This window comes from the organism of the source record quoted next, unplaced genomic scaffold, assembly GCF_019419815.1.
Source record: "Pyrus x bretschneideri cultivar Hongxiangsu unplaced genomic scaffold, Pyrus_bretschneideri_v1 Contig7, whole genome shotgun sequence".
Taxonomy (NCBI): Eukaryota; Viridiplantae; Streptophyta; class Magnoliopsida; order Rosales; family Rosaceae; genus Pyrus; species Pyrus x bretschneideri.
The window spans coordinates 3,100,163-3,119,333 of record NW_025999809.1 but is presented as its reverse complement, the minus strand read 5'-3'; the positions used below and the strand labels follow the sequence as shown (position 1 = coordinate 3,119,333).

At 35.4% G+C, this 19,171-nt stretch overlaps 1 protein-coding gene and 1 long non-coding RNA gene across 3 annotated transcripts; one reads left to right on the top strand and one right to left on the bottom strand.

The window, feature by feature from the left end:
- Positions 1–3,228: 3,228 nt before the first annotated feature.
- LOC125472498 lies at positions 3,229–5,419 on the bottom strand. Of its 2 annotated transcripts, XR_007254462.1 has the most exons (5): positions 5,190–5,419; positions 5,010–5,073; positions 4,329–4,388; positions 3,829–4,081; positions 3,229–3,659 (listed from the first exon to the last, which is right to left on the bottom strand). It is a non-coding gene; the product is annotated as an uncharacterized LOC125472498 (long non-coding RNA). The 2 variants fall into 2 exon arrangements; XR_007254461.1 differs by having other exon boundaries at positions 3,229–4,081; positions 5,190–5,418.
- Positions 5,420–7,149: 1,730 nt separating this feature from the next.
- LOC125472590 (tetraketide alpha-pyrone reductase 1-like) lies at positions 7,150–11,163 on the top strand. Its single transcript, XM_048574232.1, has 7 exons — positions 7,150–7,228; positions 8,920–9,106; positions 9,336–9,508; positions 9,743–9,937; positions 10,200–10,380; positions 10,494–10,677; positions 10,904–11,163. Exons 2-7 carry the CDS (start codon positions 8,980–8,982, stop codon positions 11,043–11,045), a joined length of 1,002 nt encoding a protein of 333 aa, XP_048430189.1. The 5' UTR covers positions 7,150–7,228; positions 8,920–8,979; the 3' UTR covers positions 11,046–11,163.
- The last annotated feature ends 8,008 nt before the right edge of the window (positions 11,164–19,171 follow it).

The following is a 19,171-nucleotide window of genomic DNA, read 5'->3' as shown; positions in this document are numbered from 1 at the left end:
ACCAAAAACTCTCTCAACATCTTTCCGGTATGCCTCTTGGTGTAAGGTAAACAACTTTTCTGCGTCATTCCTAGGGTTTGGAATTGCTTGGACAAGTGTCACCCACTTTGGGTAGATGTCATCTGCTAAGTAATACCCCATATTGTATTGACGGTCGTTGATGTAGTAGTCAAGTTGGGGTGCTTTACCTTCCGTCAAGTTATTGAAGAGGAGTTAACGCCCAAGAAGTATAATGTCATTTTGGGATCTAGGGACTACAAAGAAAGCATGTCAGATCCATGTGTCATATGAGGCAACCGCCTCTAACACAAAATTTGACTTTCTCGACCTTCCGCTAAAGCCTCATTGCCATTCGGTGGGACAGTTCTTCCAATCTCAATGCATGCAGTCTAATGACCCTATCATGCCCGGAAACCCACGGGTTTCAGCTTTGCAAAGAAGCCAATTTTGATCTTTTTGATTTGGCTTGTGGAGGTACTCATCTTTGTAAACCTGAACAATTGTGTCACAGAATTGTTCAAGAGTATCAAGGCATGTAGACTCAGACATACCATGGGTTTCATCCATCGAATCAGTTGGGAAGCCATAGGTAATCATTCGGAGTGCAACAGTAACCTTCTGATAAGGTGAGAAACCAGGATGGTCTGCTCTGTCCCGCTTCTGTCAAAAGTATGGATTAACCTGCTGGACATCACGAAGTAAATGCTCGAAGACATGACGCCTCATCCGAAAGCGACGTCTGAAATCCTCTTATGTGTACACCAAGTTGGGGTTAAAGTAGTTCATCAGATTGGCATGCGACATCGCTCTGTTTCGTGGTTTGTAAGAGCGACCAGCAATAGAGCCACCCCATAGAGGTTGTTCCTCAGTTGGCTGACACACCATGGCCGCAGCCATGGTTGCTACTCTGTTTTGTTTGTTGCGCCTTACTTTAACTTTTTCATCAGACTCCTCATCTTCTCGTCTCATTTGCGCCTATTTTGCTTTCAATTTGGAATTGGATGAGGACCCCCAGTTGGAATCCGAAGAGGATCCAAAGTTGGAATTCATTGCAAACTTGAATTGAAATAGATTGAATTCAAAGTTGTGTGAATTATAACCCAATATCCACCCTATTTATAGCAAAAGAAAATTTCAAATCCAACGGCTAACTGACGTCACTTAGCGGTTGGATTTGAATTTAATTTGTAGTTTTTAAATAATAAATTATATTTGGCCTTTAGTTGGAGACGGTTTTTTGTGACAGGACTAAAACGAATCCTATAGCCTTTTGGCCCTCGGTTGGAAACGGAGACAAATATAACCCTGTACTGTTCATTAAAATATTAATTTCTTGGAGGGCTAGAGGGCTAAAACGAGTCATCTGGCCAGCCCTCAATTGGAAATGGCCTTACATATAGGCAATTATTGTACTTTAAAAATATATAAAAAAAAATTGTTGTCAAAGTAAAAATATATAAATTAATGGAGATAAAATTGCAGGTAAATTAATTTTAGGACAATGAAAAAGAAAAGAACCAACTACAGGTAAATTATATACATATACAGTCTAGAATATTTGGTTCACATAAAAAATGTAGGTAAATTGGCATCACGTACATAATTTACCTACTTCCTATTAATTTACCTACTTGCATTATAGGTAAAATACCAACAAAATATGAGAATATTATTTGCATATATCATAGGTAAATTGCCATGTAGTAAGGCTTGAGGGGCTAACTAAAAGGGCCATGTGATCTAACATTCAATGTTCTAAAAATTCGCCTAGGCGCTGGGCGTAGGTGTGTCGATCCGATTAGGTCCGAATCATTAAGAAAAATCGGGGAGCTGTTAGGCGTCCGCTTAGGCGCTCTTAGGTGGCCTGGACGGAGCGAAATGGTTTCCTGGGAAGAAATTTCGCTTCGACTCCCTCTCTGTGCACCACGACTTTCTTAGCTGTCGCAACTCCCTCTCTTTGAAATCCATCGAAAAAGAGAAACTTACAGCTCAAAACAGAAGAAGAGGAAACAAAAAAAAAAAGGGGGGGGAGAATTTACAGAGGGAAAACGGAAAAAATAGAAGAGGAAATGAAAAGAAGGTCCATCGATTATTAGAGAAGGAAAGTCGAGATTTGTGACCAGGAAGTGAGATGCGGCGAGACCTCCTCGAAGAATCCAGAGAGAGAGAGAGATAAGGAAATAAGAAAAATTTGGAAAAAAGTAAAGTGGGAGAGGTTTGGTTGGATTGGTAAAGGGAAAGAGGTTAGAGGAGCGGGAGGATTGAGAGAGAGGAATTAAGAAGAGGGAGTGAGGCGTGAAGATTGAGGAGAAGAAGTATAAATGGACACGAAAATCTATTTTTTTATTTAAATATCTTAAACTAGAGGGCACGAAAACATTAATAGGTGTCTTTGTAAATTAATAAAAAATAAATAAAAAATATCTAACATTGAAGGACACATGTAATCAGGATGGACATCAAAGGCACAAAAGTCAAGTTTTTAAAGGCGTAGCTCAACTTTCAAATGAATCAATGGCTATATCCTATATAGGTTTCTGATCGGTTTTGGTGATCCAAAGTTCAAAGTGGGACACCAACTCAAATAAAATTATAAATAAAAAAGAGGATTTTGGGGATGATACCAATGTGCATGGTTTGGTTAAGGAATGCCTAGCATGGCTTCCTAGTAGTTTTATTATGAACCACCCAACCCACTACTTAGGATTTTTACTTTTATTTTTGAAAAATTAGATATAATCATTTAAAATGTCTTAAGTTATATGGCATATATACTTAAATGTATTTTTAAATTTTGAACTTGTTTGATACTCTTTTGTATTTTATCATCTTATTCATGGATTTTATACAAGTATAATTTTATTTTTTATGTGTTAATATACATTTATTTATAAGATATACAAGAAATTTACCTAAATCCACCTAGGCCACCTAGGCGCTAGGTGCTAGCCTGCTATCCGACTAGCGCCTAGCGTTTTTTAGAACCTTGCTAACATTCATAGTGAATCTTATCACCTGTGGTTCTATTTTAAATGTCTTTAAGAACCAATCGGCCATGGTTTGCAAGCCAGGACTGAACTCAGAAAAAGATGATTCCTAGTAACACTGACTTAAATTTGTGGTAGGAGGACTGAAATTGACTTCATTTGGATATAACAAGGATTTAAAAGAATGAATTCATATTTTGAGTTCAGATTTGTTAGAACCATAAAGATATAATCCACGGAATGAGCAAATTCAATGTAATAACTGAAACTAAAATGACTATGTTCAATGAGTAATTCGAAACCCATGTCATCCTTCAATCACATAAATATAAACACTATATCCAAGCACCTAAAATTAAAACATGAACCAAAATCCCAGAAATTTCACTATGAACTTGAAGCTTAATAAACATATGCGCACTTGTAGCTATTGCCTCACAAGAATTTCCTTGAAACGGTATGAATCGAGTTTAGCATCACAACCTATCATTGAATAGAACAGTCTGCAAGTATCAAACAGAAACAGGAATCCAAATGACCAAAAAGATAAATGCAGTGATAAATAAAGCTAATACCTATTCATATTCCCCTTGCACTGGCTGTAAAGATAAATCAAATCCTTCTTCTCGAAATCAGATCCCTTCTAGTTTGCTTTGAACACTTCGGTATCAGCTTCAGTGACCAGCAATGGATGTGTTGGTAGAAATGTGCGGAAAGTACAAATGACATTGTTATATAAAATAAAATTCAATGAAAAAAAATATGAAAAAAAATCAATACCAATTCAATTCAAATGCCAGAATTCTCAAATAATGTTTTAAAATATTATAAATCTTCTTACACTGATTTCTGTCAAAGAAAAAAAACAGTGCTCGCCTTGATCACTTGACAGACGAAAATCATTTTGATGGGCCACTTAATTTGTGTAACAATTTCTCTCAGGAAGCTCACTGTTAGGGACTTCATGAGCACCATCACGACGACCAGCGAAATTAGAAAAGTCATGCAACCAATTACATGCAAACTGGAGTCAACTCTTGGTAATCTGATTGAAAGTTTTGCTTCCAAGTCTGTTCATAGGATCCATGTAGTAGCTGGGGAGGAAGGCAAGGTTGTTGGTGTCATTAAAAACCAATTTGTTAGAACCATCATAAACACAACAGGCAACCAAATTGCTGTATCAAAATAAAATCTAGCTTATAATTTCCAGAACCTAAAATTTAATCGAATCAGAACACGATAAAAGAAACAGATAAAGATGCTTTCAAATTCCTCGATCAAAAATAAACTCAACGTCTGATCATAGCTTTATGATCAACTACCTAAGCAACTGAACCTTACCCTCAAGTGGCAAGAGACGGTGCAGCAGCCAAGTTGTTGTCATCTCTGTACAAAGAATACCTGCAAAACAAACCCATAAAAAAATTAAAAAATAAAAAACATAAAATCATAAATCTCAAAAAGGTTGAGAAACAAAATTCCAAAAAGAAAAAGCAAATGGATACAAAAACACACTCTTTGTTATCAAAACCAACGAAGACCCTTCAATTAAAAAATAAAAAATAAAACCCCACAACAACAGATCAATTTCATTGCATCTTGTTCAATGTTTAACCAAATCAGCGGTGTGTAGATGGCGTGAATAATTCAATTTTTCCCTAGCATCCCAAACTGTGTATAGACGGCGTGAGTAATTCAGAGAAAAGCATTTTTGACTCACAACTGTGTATAAATTGCGTGAATAGTTCAATGACTGATTAAATTTTTCCATAAACATATCTTGTTCAGATATCCAATACAGAGGATTGTATTTCTGCTCATAGAGTATAATCTCAAAACAGAGAGAAAGGAAGAAGTGACTACTTTAACATCCTATATATTGCGGTTCTCCCTACTAATTTCTCAAAATTAAAACCCTAAACAAAAAAAATTCCCCAAGTTGTAAATCTCTAATTCGAACCCTAATTCAAAAGCCCTACATCGTAAATCCCAAATCAGTTTTATAAATATGAAATTGCTTACCCTAAATGGCTTAAACAACAGTTCAAAGGATTACGGGTGGCTTCAATAACGGTGGCTTTAGAGGCTGCAAACAAAACCTAGAAAATCAGAAAAACAACAAAGAAAACATAACAGAACTAAATATATATACGTATGAAATCCATATTTAAATACGACTGGTAGGGAGGGAGGAGAAATTACTTTGGGGAAGTCTGAGTGGTGGCTGCGGCTGGCGGAATTGAAAAGATTTTGGGAGATAGGCGAGCAGGGAGACGGCGGGAAAATGAAGGAAGGAAGCAGCGAGAAAAGCTGCGTCCACAGAAGGATGACTGAGGAAACAAAGAGGTGAGAACGACAGAAGGAGAAAAATAGAGAGCTTCGAAAACGAAAGAAAAGCAAAAATGGGTACGGGAAGGAACAAAAAGTGGGGAGGATACAGACTGAACACAAAACCTCACGATGATTGACACGTGGGCCGGGCGAGAAGGGCAAAACGTCAAAGCAAGCGAAAAATCAGGGGCATTTTTATCCGCACACTATAGATCAACAGGGCCGTCAGAAAACCCAAATTTAAGACCGGTATTCAATTAGAAATTTAAGAAATTTTAATAGATTTATAAATTTATGAATTTTTATCGAGTTTAAGTGATTTGTAAAGATTTTATGTAAAATTTTAATTTAATTCTCTCAAAATCTCTTAGAGATATTTAAGATTTAAATATGCTTAAAATACATTACAGAATTTCTCCAATTTTCTCTAATTCCTCAACTTTGTCAAATTCTTTAAAATCAAATTCTAATTGAATATACTTGTAATGTTATAAATTTCTTTAAAATTTTAATTGAATATACTCAGATTTCTAAGAATTTTAATAAACTATTTTAAAATTTTAATTAAATATACATTGAATTTTAGATAATCACTTAAATTCCTGAATGAATACCTCTAAATTCATTAAAAGAATTAAAATCCCTCAAAATTACAATTGAATACACCCCTTAGTATATGTAAATATCTAAAGAACTCTAAGGGGGCGTTTGTTTGCCCTCACTAAGTTGGACTAGACTGGACTGGACTAGCTATTAGTCTAATACTGTGTTTGTTCCATGCTGGGACTAACATTAATGAGACTAAAGGAGACTAGCATGGACAAAACCCTTCACTAAGAGGTCTTAGCGAGACCCCCCAATAATCATGGGATTAGCTAAGACTATCCTCTCTTTCTCGTCCTCGTCATCTCCGGTCACCTAGATCAATCATTAATTTTCCGACTCTCTTTCAGATCCATTTCACAACCAACTTTCATACAAAATACACCAAATTGAAGGTGGGAGTGACAAGATTACAATTTTACCTGAATCGAGACCAAAATGTGGTCGAATGTAGCTGGAAAATGGCCTGGAAGTCTCGGCCTGTTTGGGCTTCTTCAAATCCATGACAGATTCGAGCATTCAAAGCTAAGATCTCGGTCCAGGGATGATGATGAATTTTTTGGCGATGCTAACTTCATCCAATTTAACGAGGAAATGGTAGGAAAAAATGAAGAAAAAGATAAGATCATAATAAAATATTAATAATTTATATATTAAATAATATAATATTATAATTTGTTATTATCCAACTTCTTAGTCTAATACTGCACCAAACGCTTCACTAAGTTAGTCTAGTTTAGTCTAGTCTAAGCCAATCCAGCTTAGTCTAGTCTAAGCCAGTCCAGCTTAGTCCTTGAAGCTAATCCAGTCCGAGATAGTCCGGCGCAACAAACGCCCCTTAAGTATTAGACTAATACTATTTATACCATATTTTTGTACAACATTTTCATACCACTTTAAGTAATATTTGACTTGTACAGCCACATCATTTGAATTAAACAGATTTTTAAATTTAGTTCATTATTTAATAAACTAATAATTACGAAAAACTAGTTAATTAAATGATGATTGTGGTATACGAGGAGTCTATCTCTTTCCTTTTCTTGGGTTTTGCAAATTTTTCAAATGATGTAACTGTCTACATCAAATATCACCTAAAATAATATAGAAATGTTGTATAAAAATATGGTATGAATAACATTACTTTCAGCATTATTCTAATTCAACGAATGGGATATGATGTCATAGTTTGCCACCTTAGAATAAAATATAAATGGTGCTTCTCTGAACTTGTTTTTTATTTGGGTTCTCCTCGACTGCGTCTCATCATTTTCCTGCCGGCTGGAGCTCCCAAACGGTCAAACCAGGTCTGGTTTTCCTCTCTTTACTCTCTTCCTTCGGTATCTTATTGCAATCATCCTTTTTCACTCACAGGAGAAATCCAACTTAATCCAATCTAAAAACTAACAAACATAAACAAAATCTGATCCATTAAAAATATTTTCTTCCACTCTGTGGTTCTCATTTACTTAAGAGAAATAGGAGATGGGTTTTGAAGATTACTAGATTAGTAAATAAGAACAGCATAAGCAAGTATAACAACAACAAAGTTGTATCATATTAGATGAGGGTGTTGTATGAATCTTAGAACGGCATTACATTTGGTTTTGTGCTAAGTCTTGTCTTTCAAGTCCTCTAGGTCGTCTTATACTCCTTTTGCCCTGAGTTTTTATCTCACGTACTTCCTAATGGAGCATCAGTAGGTTTTTGATTCACATGTTCAAACCACCTTAACCGATTTGCTCTCGTCTTGTGTTCAATTGCGATCATTTTTATTTGACCTTAGATATCCTCGTCCTTAATTCTATTATTTCTCATGTATTCGCACATCCAACGAATCATTCTTATTTCCGCTACACTTATCTTTTGCACATATTGATGCTTGATCGCCTAACATTTTGTGTCATTAAACATTGTTGGCCTTATTGTCATCCTATAAAAAATTTCCTTGAGCTTTAGTGGCATGCGATGATCACACAAAACAACCAATGCACTCTTCTGCTTCATCCATCCAAATTGTATTCTATGGTTGAGAGCTCTATCAAATTCTCTGTTCTTTTGCAAAATATATTAAAATAATGAAAAGCATTCACTCTTTGATACTTCCTGATCTTCAATCATCACCCCTATCTCATTTGGACCCCCATTTCCACTGAGCTTGCAGTTCATATACTTTGTCTTTGACCTACTTAGATGAAGACCTGAGATTCCAACATTTCCCTCCAAAGGTGGTTAAGCTTTGCATTTACTCTCTCTCTTACGTTTCATCTATCAACACTAAATCATTTGCGAAAAGCATGCACCCTGATTTGAATATGTCCTGTTAACTCATTCATTACCGATGAAAAAGGTAAGGACAATTTTGCATTTGACTGGTGAGTGAATGTTAAAAAGAGACGAAATTGAAGTTATGCATTTTTCTTCAAATAATATCTGCACAACGTTGTTTATTTCCATCCTTAGTTCTTTGATTTATTCAATTCAAAAGTTCTAATATACATTTGAGCGCATGGCCAGAAGAAATGTGCGTGCGAATCACTTTGTTTTTCTCATTGGATTAGGGCAGCTGCGTGAAGGTAGGAGGAGAGATTTGATGGGTTGCAGTGGTGTGATTTCAGTGTTGTATTTTGTTTGGACAGTCGGGTTTGAAAGTCTATAAATTATAATGCACACATTTGAATGCACCAATTAGACCATAAAGCAGCAGACTTGGATGTAGCCAAGTTGGATAGAGCAATGTGCTCCCCTGCTTTGCACCCAAGTTTAAATCCACCTCCCTGTAATTTTAGATTAGATTAGAATGTGGCTCAAATTATAAAAAAATAAAAAAATAAATAAAAATTTAGAAAGAAATTTGGCGAGTGATGGTGAAATTCACCTGATGAATAATATCTCAATGTTGGTGTTTTATGGCCCCAATAAACTCTTCAATCTCTTCTTAGCTGTTTCCATCTGCATTTGTTATTAATATATATATTTTGGCTTTTAATTACCTCAGGGCTACTTCACTGCCTCTATCTATCAGCTTGCAGTAGAAAGTGCTGCTGATTTGAAGGGGATGGATGAAAAACTTGAATCCAAAGGCAAAGTTTGTGTTACGGGGGCTTCCGGCTATCTGGCATCTTGCCTTATAAAGCAGCTTCTCTTGTCGGGCTATCATGTAATTGGAACCGTCAGAGATCTAGGTAATCCCCCCGTCAATCTGCATGATCAAAACCTGCAGTGCATTTCTTTATTAAATGACAGATTTTGTATCGATGATATGTCGATGATACTGGTAGATAATATGCCTGTTGACAGAAAAGCTTATTATTGTGTCATTGGTACAAAATTTTTCCTTTAACAAATAACAGACGTCTGCACACAGAATGTTTATAAGACTATGATAATCTGGTTTGTGCAATGCATTCAAAGGAAACCAGAAGAAATTGGCGCATTTATGGAAGCTGGAAGGAGCTAAGGAAAGACTCAGATTGGTGGAGGCTGATTTAACCAAAGAATGCAGCTTTGATGATGCAATCTTGGGCTGCCATGGTGTCTTCCATTCTGCTTCCCCTGTAATGGAGAAACCTTCATCTAATCCAAAGGCATGTTGCATCTTATCTGAGATAATATATGCCCTAAAAATGGAACTTTTTAAATCCTGATTCCTGAACACTTGGCATATGATGTTGCAAAATCTTCAATCTGGATTGTACATTGAGCAGAAGTTTACCGTATCAATAGTTCAAATTGATAGTCTAGTAACATAACATGTGAAGTTTCTGGCTACCCATTACACAAATTGAGTAATGTTGTTATTTTGTATCATGCACATACAGAGAGAAATCCTGGAGCCAGCGATTGAGGGTACCTTGAACGTGTTGCGTTCGTGTAAGAAAAATCCGTCTCTGAGGCGAGTGGTTTTCACTTCATCTTCTTCAACTCTAAGGGTGAAACCGGATGAAGATTTCGCCTCCAGTTTAAAACTGGATGAGTCATCTTGGAGCTCTGTGGAATACTGCCAAAGACTTCAGGTTGCTTTCATCACCTAATTCACATAAAATCTTCAGTATTCAATTTTTTTTGGGACAATTAAATATAGTTGTGAACCAAGTAATAAGATGCAAAGCGCTGCAGATTTATGATCTCTGCAAGTAAATTTCCTAATCTCAATATATGCTTATGCCATGTATATTATATAATATATGTAACCATGTAACTGATTTAACTGACAAATTATGTATGCTTTCATGGTTCGCTTTGTTGGTCTGGCCGTATGTGTACCTGTTACAAAAGCTCTGGTACCCTTTATCAAAAGTTCTAGCCGAGAAGGCAGCAGGGGATTTTTGCAAAGAGAATGGGATCGATTTAGTAACTGTTATACCTGCGTGGGTGATTGGACCTAGTTTGTCACCTGATCTATCTCATACTGCATCGCGGGTTCTCAGCCTGCTTAAGGTACGGCTGCTGCTGTCTGGTTTATGTAAATCAAACTGATACACTGTAGATTATGCATGATTTTCACTCATTTATCTTGGTTTAATATAAATGGTTCTTTTTTGTTTTTGTTTTTTCCGAGCAATTAAGCAGGCGATACAGTATGGTATGGAAGAATGGGATATGTTCACATTGATGATGTTGCACTCTGTCACATCTTAGTTTATGAGCATGAAAGTGCTCATGGTCGATATCTTTGTAGCTCAACAGTTTTGGACAACGATGAGTTGGCTTCCTTATTATCCATGCGATATCCTTCCTTACCTATTGCCAAAAGGTAAATCGATCAAATCCCAATTGCTGAAAAGATTATGTCGTCAATGTGTGATTCGTATGTCATCGGTGTTTGATTTTGATAAGTTCAGCAATCGGAATTTGATAAGCTAGCTGCATTTGATCTACGACATGGTAATAAAGTAAAAACATATGAAGATGAACTTGAACAAGCAGAAATTTATATATACTCTGTTGTTTTGAAGTTTAATTAACATGGGAATTTTCAGGTTGAAGCAAGTAAGCAGACCATATTATGAGTTCGACACGTCAAAGTTGCAGAGTTTAGGATTCAAGTTCAAGACTATCCAGGAGATGTTTGATGATTGCATTGACTCTTTGTTGGAGCAAGGCCATCTTTCTGCACTCTAGTTAATTTATGCTCTGTGATTTATCTTGCCTTTTAGTAAGTGTGGATTGCGGAAGGCGATTATAAAGACGTCGATGACGGTAGTTAGGATAGTATGAAGCAAGCAGAATTTACTTTTCATATGATCTTTCTGCAGTGATTTCGTATATAATTATAAATAAACATGATTGCAAACAAATGCTTATGTTAACAAACAAATGCTTATATTATCAGATTGTGAATCTGAATTGAACATTTAGCAATCAGTTGATTAGTTGTTCAAAGTCACAACCGACTTGATTAGTGGTTCAGATTAACAGTATCACAAGAGAGTATTTTGTACACGCACAAGGTAATTGGTGACATAAAATTTATATTGACAGATTGGAAATTCGGATCACTCTTTGTCTAGTGTGTACAGAGTTCTCAAACAGAACAACCAGTTTAAAGTCAGCCTATGCGTGTTTGAGCCGTGTTTCAATCGGCCCACTTGGTAAATAGGTTGGGTTGACCTTGTTGGGCATAACCTCGACCCAGCCCTTCTCAAGTTATGAGCTAGGTCCCATTTTAAGCTAATCAGGCTTAGTCATACCTTAATTCGTTTGACAACTCTAAACATATATACCCTCAAGCCACAATTCCGAACATGATTATCTAATTGACAATTAAGACTCGGCAACATTACATGCTTGAATATTTGACATGAGAAATGAGTCTCTCTCTCCATATTTACTAATCATGAACTGACAATTAACTAAGAGGAAGGAGAGAGATCCTCTCTAGATCTCTTCCACTAAGGTCACCGGATTAAGTGATTCGGACTTTTCAAATTTCATCCAACGGTCCACCTGTTTTGACCTCTTAAAAGCTGTGATAATTTTTGGCCGTTTGATGAAATTTGAAAGGTCCGGATCACTTGTTCCGGTGGCCTTGGTGAAAGAGAGCTGGAGAGAACTCTTTTCTAACAGGAAATATTGTAAAATTGAATTGGTGTCAGTTTTATTTCTTGCTGTAGACTTGGTTTAAATGAATTATTTAGGCTATATTTGAGACAATTTTTGTGAAAATACTTAATTTATAAAGTGTATATATGGATAAGCATTTGAAAGTGATTCTTCAAAAATTGTTTTACAACCAACACACACCAATAAACTTATTTTACCAAGCTTAATCACAATCGCTTTTGGTTGTCATAAATCTTTATTTTTCCTTCCGATATTTCATGTGTAATGGACATTTCCACGTAAACTCAATTACAAATTAGGGAGGGGAAGTATTTCCTAGAGATTCTTTGCAACTCCCACCCCAACCCTAGTGGGTGGTGGATATGTGGCCCTTTACAGCCACCACAAAAACCTTCGTAGCTCCAGACCGACGTTACGACACGTGTCCACGTGACCTGGACCATCATGGCAGGATATGCAATGCATGGAAACACGACACTATATACGGGAATTTTGCTATATTGCTGTCGCTATCTTCACAGAATTGGAACGAGGTAGAGAGGGGTATTGCGAGGAAGATAAATTATTTAAAGTAAAATTTATAAATTACATGATGTGGTTAATAATTATTAAATTATTAGTTAAGTATTGATTTAACGTGTATATTTTTTAAGGAAAACTAATGAAATTGTTTGAAAATTTTGAATTTTAATCAAAATGACAAAAATGTTTTGTAAATGAATAGTATCATGAATAACTTTTCAGAGTAAAAATATATTTAAAGTTAAAAGTGAATAATACCAAAAGTATTTCATTAAAATTCCCTATTTTCTATTGATGGTATATCCTTTATTTTATTTTTGGCTAAAAAATTTCATGAAACGTCGTCAACTCTGGTACGGCAGCAATATAGCCAACACAAAATGTAGCAGCGGAAGAATGCAGTAGTATTGGAAGTTATGAAAAATAAATAAATAAATAACTTAATGTGGTTCAGATTTTACTAATCTATTTATTAAAATATGTAGATAGTAAGTTTACATTTTAAGGTATACTATTTATAAATAAAACACGTGTGTTATAACATAGTTAAATTTGTAATGCAACATAAAAGTAGTTACAACCATATTAAAAGTATCTCGATAAAATCAAGTTAGACCTTTTTCTAAATCCTGCATTCATCAATAGTCACTGATGCAGTAACCAAAGCTCTCATGCCTGTATTGGAATCTACCAAGAGTCTCATGCGTATTGGAATCATCAAATATATTTAAGAGAGATTTAACAAAATACTCCTCGTATTGTTCATTTTTAACGAAAAATCACATTTATACATTTCTCTGGTACTATTCACTATACCTTTAAAAAAGGCTTTTCATTAAAAGAGAAGTTTTTTTTTTACTTTTCGTTAGTTTTCCTTATATTTAATTGTGTTTTAGAGCAACACAAATAATTAAGTAGTCATATAAGAATATTTTAAATATTTTTGGGTAGAGCAAAAGTCCAATTCGGACTAGAGTTTCACTGTGTTGTATTCCTTATAAATATATGCATTAAACCCTTGAGAAATGAGACTGAAATGAATTAAAATTGTATTTGCCTTGTGCATTTGAAGAGAGTGATTTTCCTTCTAAAATCAAACATTTGACTTGGTCTTGTGAGCGAATTCACGATTAGCGACGTGAGCGAACTTCGTTGCCCCTGATTGAGCAAATCCCAAATTATCATCCCCCGTCTCCCTAAAACTCCCTTGGTTTTTCTTGCATCAGTCACAATACGAGGTCCTAGACTTATAGATTTCACACAAACGAGATATTGACAATGCCAAAAACATGTACTTAAAAGTAGTATTAGAATCACGGGGAACATGAGAAGTTCACGTTAAAAAGTAAATATGCACTCATGTTTAGGACGCATATGAGGGAGTATACTAAATTAATCTAAATTACGGATGAAGATTTAAACTTACATGTAGAGTGAAAAACACACTTCTCTAACCAATTTAATAATTTTTGTTTTCTTTTTTTGAGACTTGGATTATATGTGAACTCAATGTACATAATTCCTATCCCTAGCCATTAGTCAATCCCTTAGACAAACAATAAGTCTAGACAGCACCAATGACCGAGGTCTTGATGATAAAAAAAAAGTAGTATGTGCTAGAGTAGCAATAACAACTTGGATGGAATTTTGTAATTAAACTATTTAATATAGTTGCAATGACTTATTAGTTCCAATTCACATTGAGCTGTGATACATCTCGACCTAGGATGTTCACCTAGATTCCAAATCGATCTGTGCTGATCGACATTAGGAAGATGACGAAGCCATAAAGTATAGTGATGTGGAAATATGAGTAAATTTAAACCTAAAGTGACTAAATCCAAGAGTGTACATGTGAGCGGAAATAAACTCATTTCACACGTGATGTCAGAGCATATGCATAGTACAATAAAAGTAGGATAAAAATTATACCATCGAAGGTACCCTCCTATACCAACATTTGCCAATAATCCTGAAGTGGTGAAAAATAAGGGTGTGTGGGCCTAAAAATAAAGCTTTGTAAAACCTTTTTGAAAGCATAATAACCCTTCTCTGTAAAACAAGTATAGTTTCCAAAAATAGCATACTACGTATAGTATGAAAATACTTATCCTAAACCGTAATATCTTTGGAATGCACTACTTCACAATATTTTGTAAATAAACACATCATATCGAGTGTTCATCGACATATGCTGACACACGAGATCATGAAGAGATATTCTGGCATGAATAGGACTGGTGTAATAATGATTTACGCTCTAGTACTACAATCATGTGAAGACTAACCCTATGCGTATCACATACGAATCCTAATTGCCTATAGCAATCTAGGACATGACTGGCACCTACAATGGATCCAAAGTGAGCATAGGTGCAATGTAAACATGCACATGAAGACTGGCCCTGGCTCGAGCGAGTACTAACACTTGTGTAGCACACAATGAGCAGATAACAGATATATATAATCATGCCACAATATTTCGATAATTCTAGTCAATATAATACTATTTATGACTGTAAATATAATTAAGGCATCCCCTTAAAGTACTCTTACATGTGTGTCCTTATTTTATTGTTTGACTTCCCTTGTCAAATGTTGTAAATTATACCACACATGCTCCAGTTAATTTTAGGATTTAATTGCTTCTCTGGGATCATGTTGTTGGAAATATTAATCTCAAGAGCTCAATTTCTCTCATCAAAGGTTTGTTCACACATATGCATTTCATGCCATTATTTCCAATTCATTATGTCTAATGGTTCTGTCTAGTCAAAACTTCTCATTGCTTTCACGCGGTTTGGCACACACTTTAAGACAACCCATATAAGCATTCTGACAGCCTTTTCCGTGAGAGCGTTTTTCAACCCTAGATCTTTTCAGCTTGTTTTTACACATGACACGTGGCATTTCCATCCCCATCTCTCTGTCTGAAACAAGCCACAAAATCATCATCTAGGGTTTCATTTCAGATTGGTTAGGAGAGTTTATTTTATGAAAAAAGTTGATTTTAGCTTGGAGTTGCCCCTTGGTTCTCACTTGAAAACCCTAGCCACAAAATCACAGTCGTGCACTAAACACCCAGATCATTGCATATTAGGGTAGCATTGCCTTTGTGATTTTGATCTTTGTTTCATGTTAAGTTTTTATAAGTTTCAAATCTTTGAACTGACCTCATTTTTTATTCGCATCAGTTTCATCTTTCAAGTGTTTGACTGGTGAAACTAACAAGGTTGCACAAAGGTACAAGCTGCTCTGTTGATTAGGATCTAGGAATTGAGCTTGTGTGGTTACTTTAGAAGAATCTTGATTTCAATAATGGATTGGATATAGTGGAAAGTCCCCGGTTTTTTAACCTGGAGGTGGGTTTTTTCGGCCAAAAACATCCCATGCAATCTATTATCCACAAATAGATAAGTCCTTACAACTAAACTTGTTAGTATTAAAATGTGCACTAAGCTAGACCTTAGTTAACTGGGAACTTTTTAGTAAACTGAACTTTAATTTGACTTCTTCTGCTATGAGTAAACTAACATATCTGAGCTTAGTTGATGAGTGTGGTTGACTAGTCAAAAAAGCATGTATACAAATTTTAAATTGCAGGTTATTCCACTTAGTACCAATTTCAAGATTATTTCATAATTCCGAACAATACGACATTTCTTATAAATGTTAATTTAATTATGGCATTGCGTAGAAATTCATTCTTAGAAATATACATATATATATATACATATAAACTAAACGAATATATATTCTATATACAAGAAAAGATCCACTTACAAATACTTGTGATGTCGTAGCCGTTTGAACTAGGAAAGTCGGAGTCTGCGATAGTAATCGTACCAAGTATAATATTGGGACCTATTAGTAAAACTCAACTGAAAGATTAAATTTGAGAAACAGACTGTGTATCCGGATTCAGGATGTCAAAAAACCTAATGAGGGACCTCAGGTTCCTCCATGCGCCACCACGGGACGGCAGCCAGGGAGGCCACATGCCACCACGCACCTAGTTAAGTTGCCGAAAGTTTGGCTGGAAAAATCACTGCGGTGTCGTGGTCATGGCGGTACAGCACAATACCTCTGGGGAGGCGCGTATACTTCATGCGCTGAGCACTGCAGCACCACACGCAACCTCATGCGTCCGTGAGTACAAGCTACTTGCATTCCTTGCGAGGCCTGAAATTGGTTGGTTTCTGGGCTCGACTTCCAGAGCTTCATTCGAACTCGATTCTTAACCATTTTCGAAGATTCAAAAGCCAAAATGAAGCTTGACATGAAGGGAAAAGATTCATACCAAAAAAGATCAAGTCATGGCCGGAATTGGCTAAAACCCACATGCAAAGTGGGTTGTCTCGCTGGAAAACTGGAGAATGCTTTTTCTCCAAGGGTCTCTACATCCAAAAGCCACCAAACTTCTCAAAGCTACTCCAAATGTACACCAAAACACGATCTACTAGGTTCTAAAGGGTTTTTGAACATTACCTTTGTTAGGAATGGCGAGAACTCGTCGGAGGAATCTTGGAATAGTGGTGATCACTGTGCAGTAAGATAGAGAAAAAATGAGGGACCTCGGCCTGGTTTGGGTTTGTGATTAAAAGATTCTGAGGTGGCTCGTTGGAGTGTTTGCCGGTGATAGTGGATGTGTTATTGTTGTTGTTGTGTGTTGGATGTGCTGCTGGAGAGGGATAGAGAGTTCTAGAGAGAGAGAGAGAGAGCTAAGGGAAAGAGTCGCGAAAGGGAGAGAGTGAAGAGAAGGGATACGGGGGAAGGTAAAAAAAAAAAAAGGGGAAATTGTGGGCCCTAATGACTCACAATACAAGATCATAAAAGACGAAACGGTCAAATATCTCCCAAAACGGAAAAATACCAAGATCCAAGAATAGCAGACCCATGGTGGTCTTCTCCTTATTCATCCTCGTCTAAAATTAGTTATGTCCTTTATGTTCAAAACTTCTGTTGCATAGCATCTACACAATCATGGTGGTCTTCTCTTTTTCACCACCTGCCCAAATCATTCGGCGGTCCTTAGAGGTCTTGATATGGGCTTTTTGGAACTTCCGGGTGGTTCCGGAACCATCCAAGTTCATGAATAGATCCGCCCCCATGTGCAAAAAAATTGTGTTCTTATGAAAAACAAATATCCTCGGTTTCTTTTTCCCTACACTCATTTTCTTTTCTAACAATTAGATTTAATAATAAAATAAAAAAAGAATAAAGGTACAAAAGCAAAAAAATAAGTGCAAAAGAAAAAAAAACAATGTATAAATCATTCCCTTTCTCCTAATGCAATTCATGTGGACTTGAAGAAGTATTTCTATGGGTGCGTGGAAGAGCACCTCTAAGGAGATTTTAATTTTTAAACATAAAATTTAAATTTGAAAGTTTATATAGAATTTTATTTATTTATTTTTAATAAATTTTTTTTCACTTAATATGTTAAAGTTAAACTATTATTTATTTCTTGGCAAAAAAAAAAAATTATTTATTGTATTAATTACTTTTCATAATTGTTATAAGTATTTTTGGATAAAAAAAATAATTAAAAAAATGATGAAAAACGTTATTAATCACTAAAATTAGATTTGAAGTTAGGGATGACAATTCTAACTGTTAAAATCGAAAACCGTGGATAGTCGTCCGAATGGATTGGATTTGGGTATGAAAATTTGGGTATATTTTGGATATGGGGAAAACCCGTAAATAATATTCGGTTATGGTTTTGGATATGATTATAGGATCCCCAATCCGTATCCTTTTCCAAATCCGAACCGAATTATATATAATTTAATAATATTTATATATAATTATCTAGAATATAATTGTATTATAATATATATATATATATATATATATATATTATTCACTGAATCCATTACCTTGAAAATACAAAAGTTGCATTGTGTGAGTTGCATTTTGTGGGCAAGTAAAAATGTTTTGATATGAATCAAAATCTATGAGAATCCAAACCAATAATACTTATAGGAGATATCAAAGATCAGCCAACATTATCAATGTTTAACTTTAATTTTTATGCTCCACAAGATCCATTCATTAAATCATTTTATACATCAAATATTTAATGACTAAATTAATATTTACTAAATTATCATACGTTAATTGAATAAATATATTTTTTGTATTGACGACAATGGGTATAACTATTAATCAATGGAAAATTCGGTACCCGGTGAGTATGATTATAGATAATATCCAATGGTTAATTGGCGGTTATGGATATGGTTAATTTTTGTGGTTACGAGGATAAATATAACATTTCCGTCCCCAAATCGAACTGTTGCAATCCCTATTTAAAGTTGATGTCAAATTTAAGAGCAACCACTTTTGATATCAATCCACATCATGTCACATAAGAATTGACATTTTGCTTGAAACATTATTTTTTTCCACATGAATTTTTTATTCCTCCTTTAGAAATACTCTTACAAGCCCGTATTTTACAGAGTGGTCCTTGGCTAGTTGGCGTAGGAAGCATTTTGTACATGAGCGAGCAAGCAAGCAAGACTACAAACAATTTTAAATACTGATGTCGAAATCTAAATATTCTCAAGTTTGATCTTTTCTGGCTCTACATCTCTTCGCCTCTCTTGTAGCCTATTGCCATCTGCACTTATCATTGAGGCCCCCGCAGATTCCTA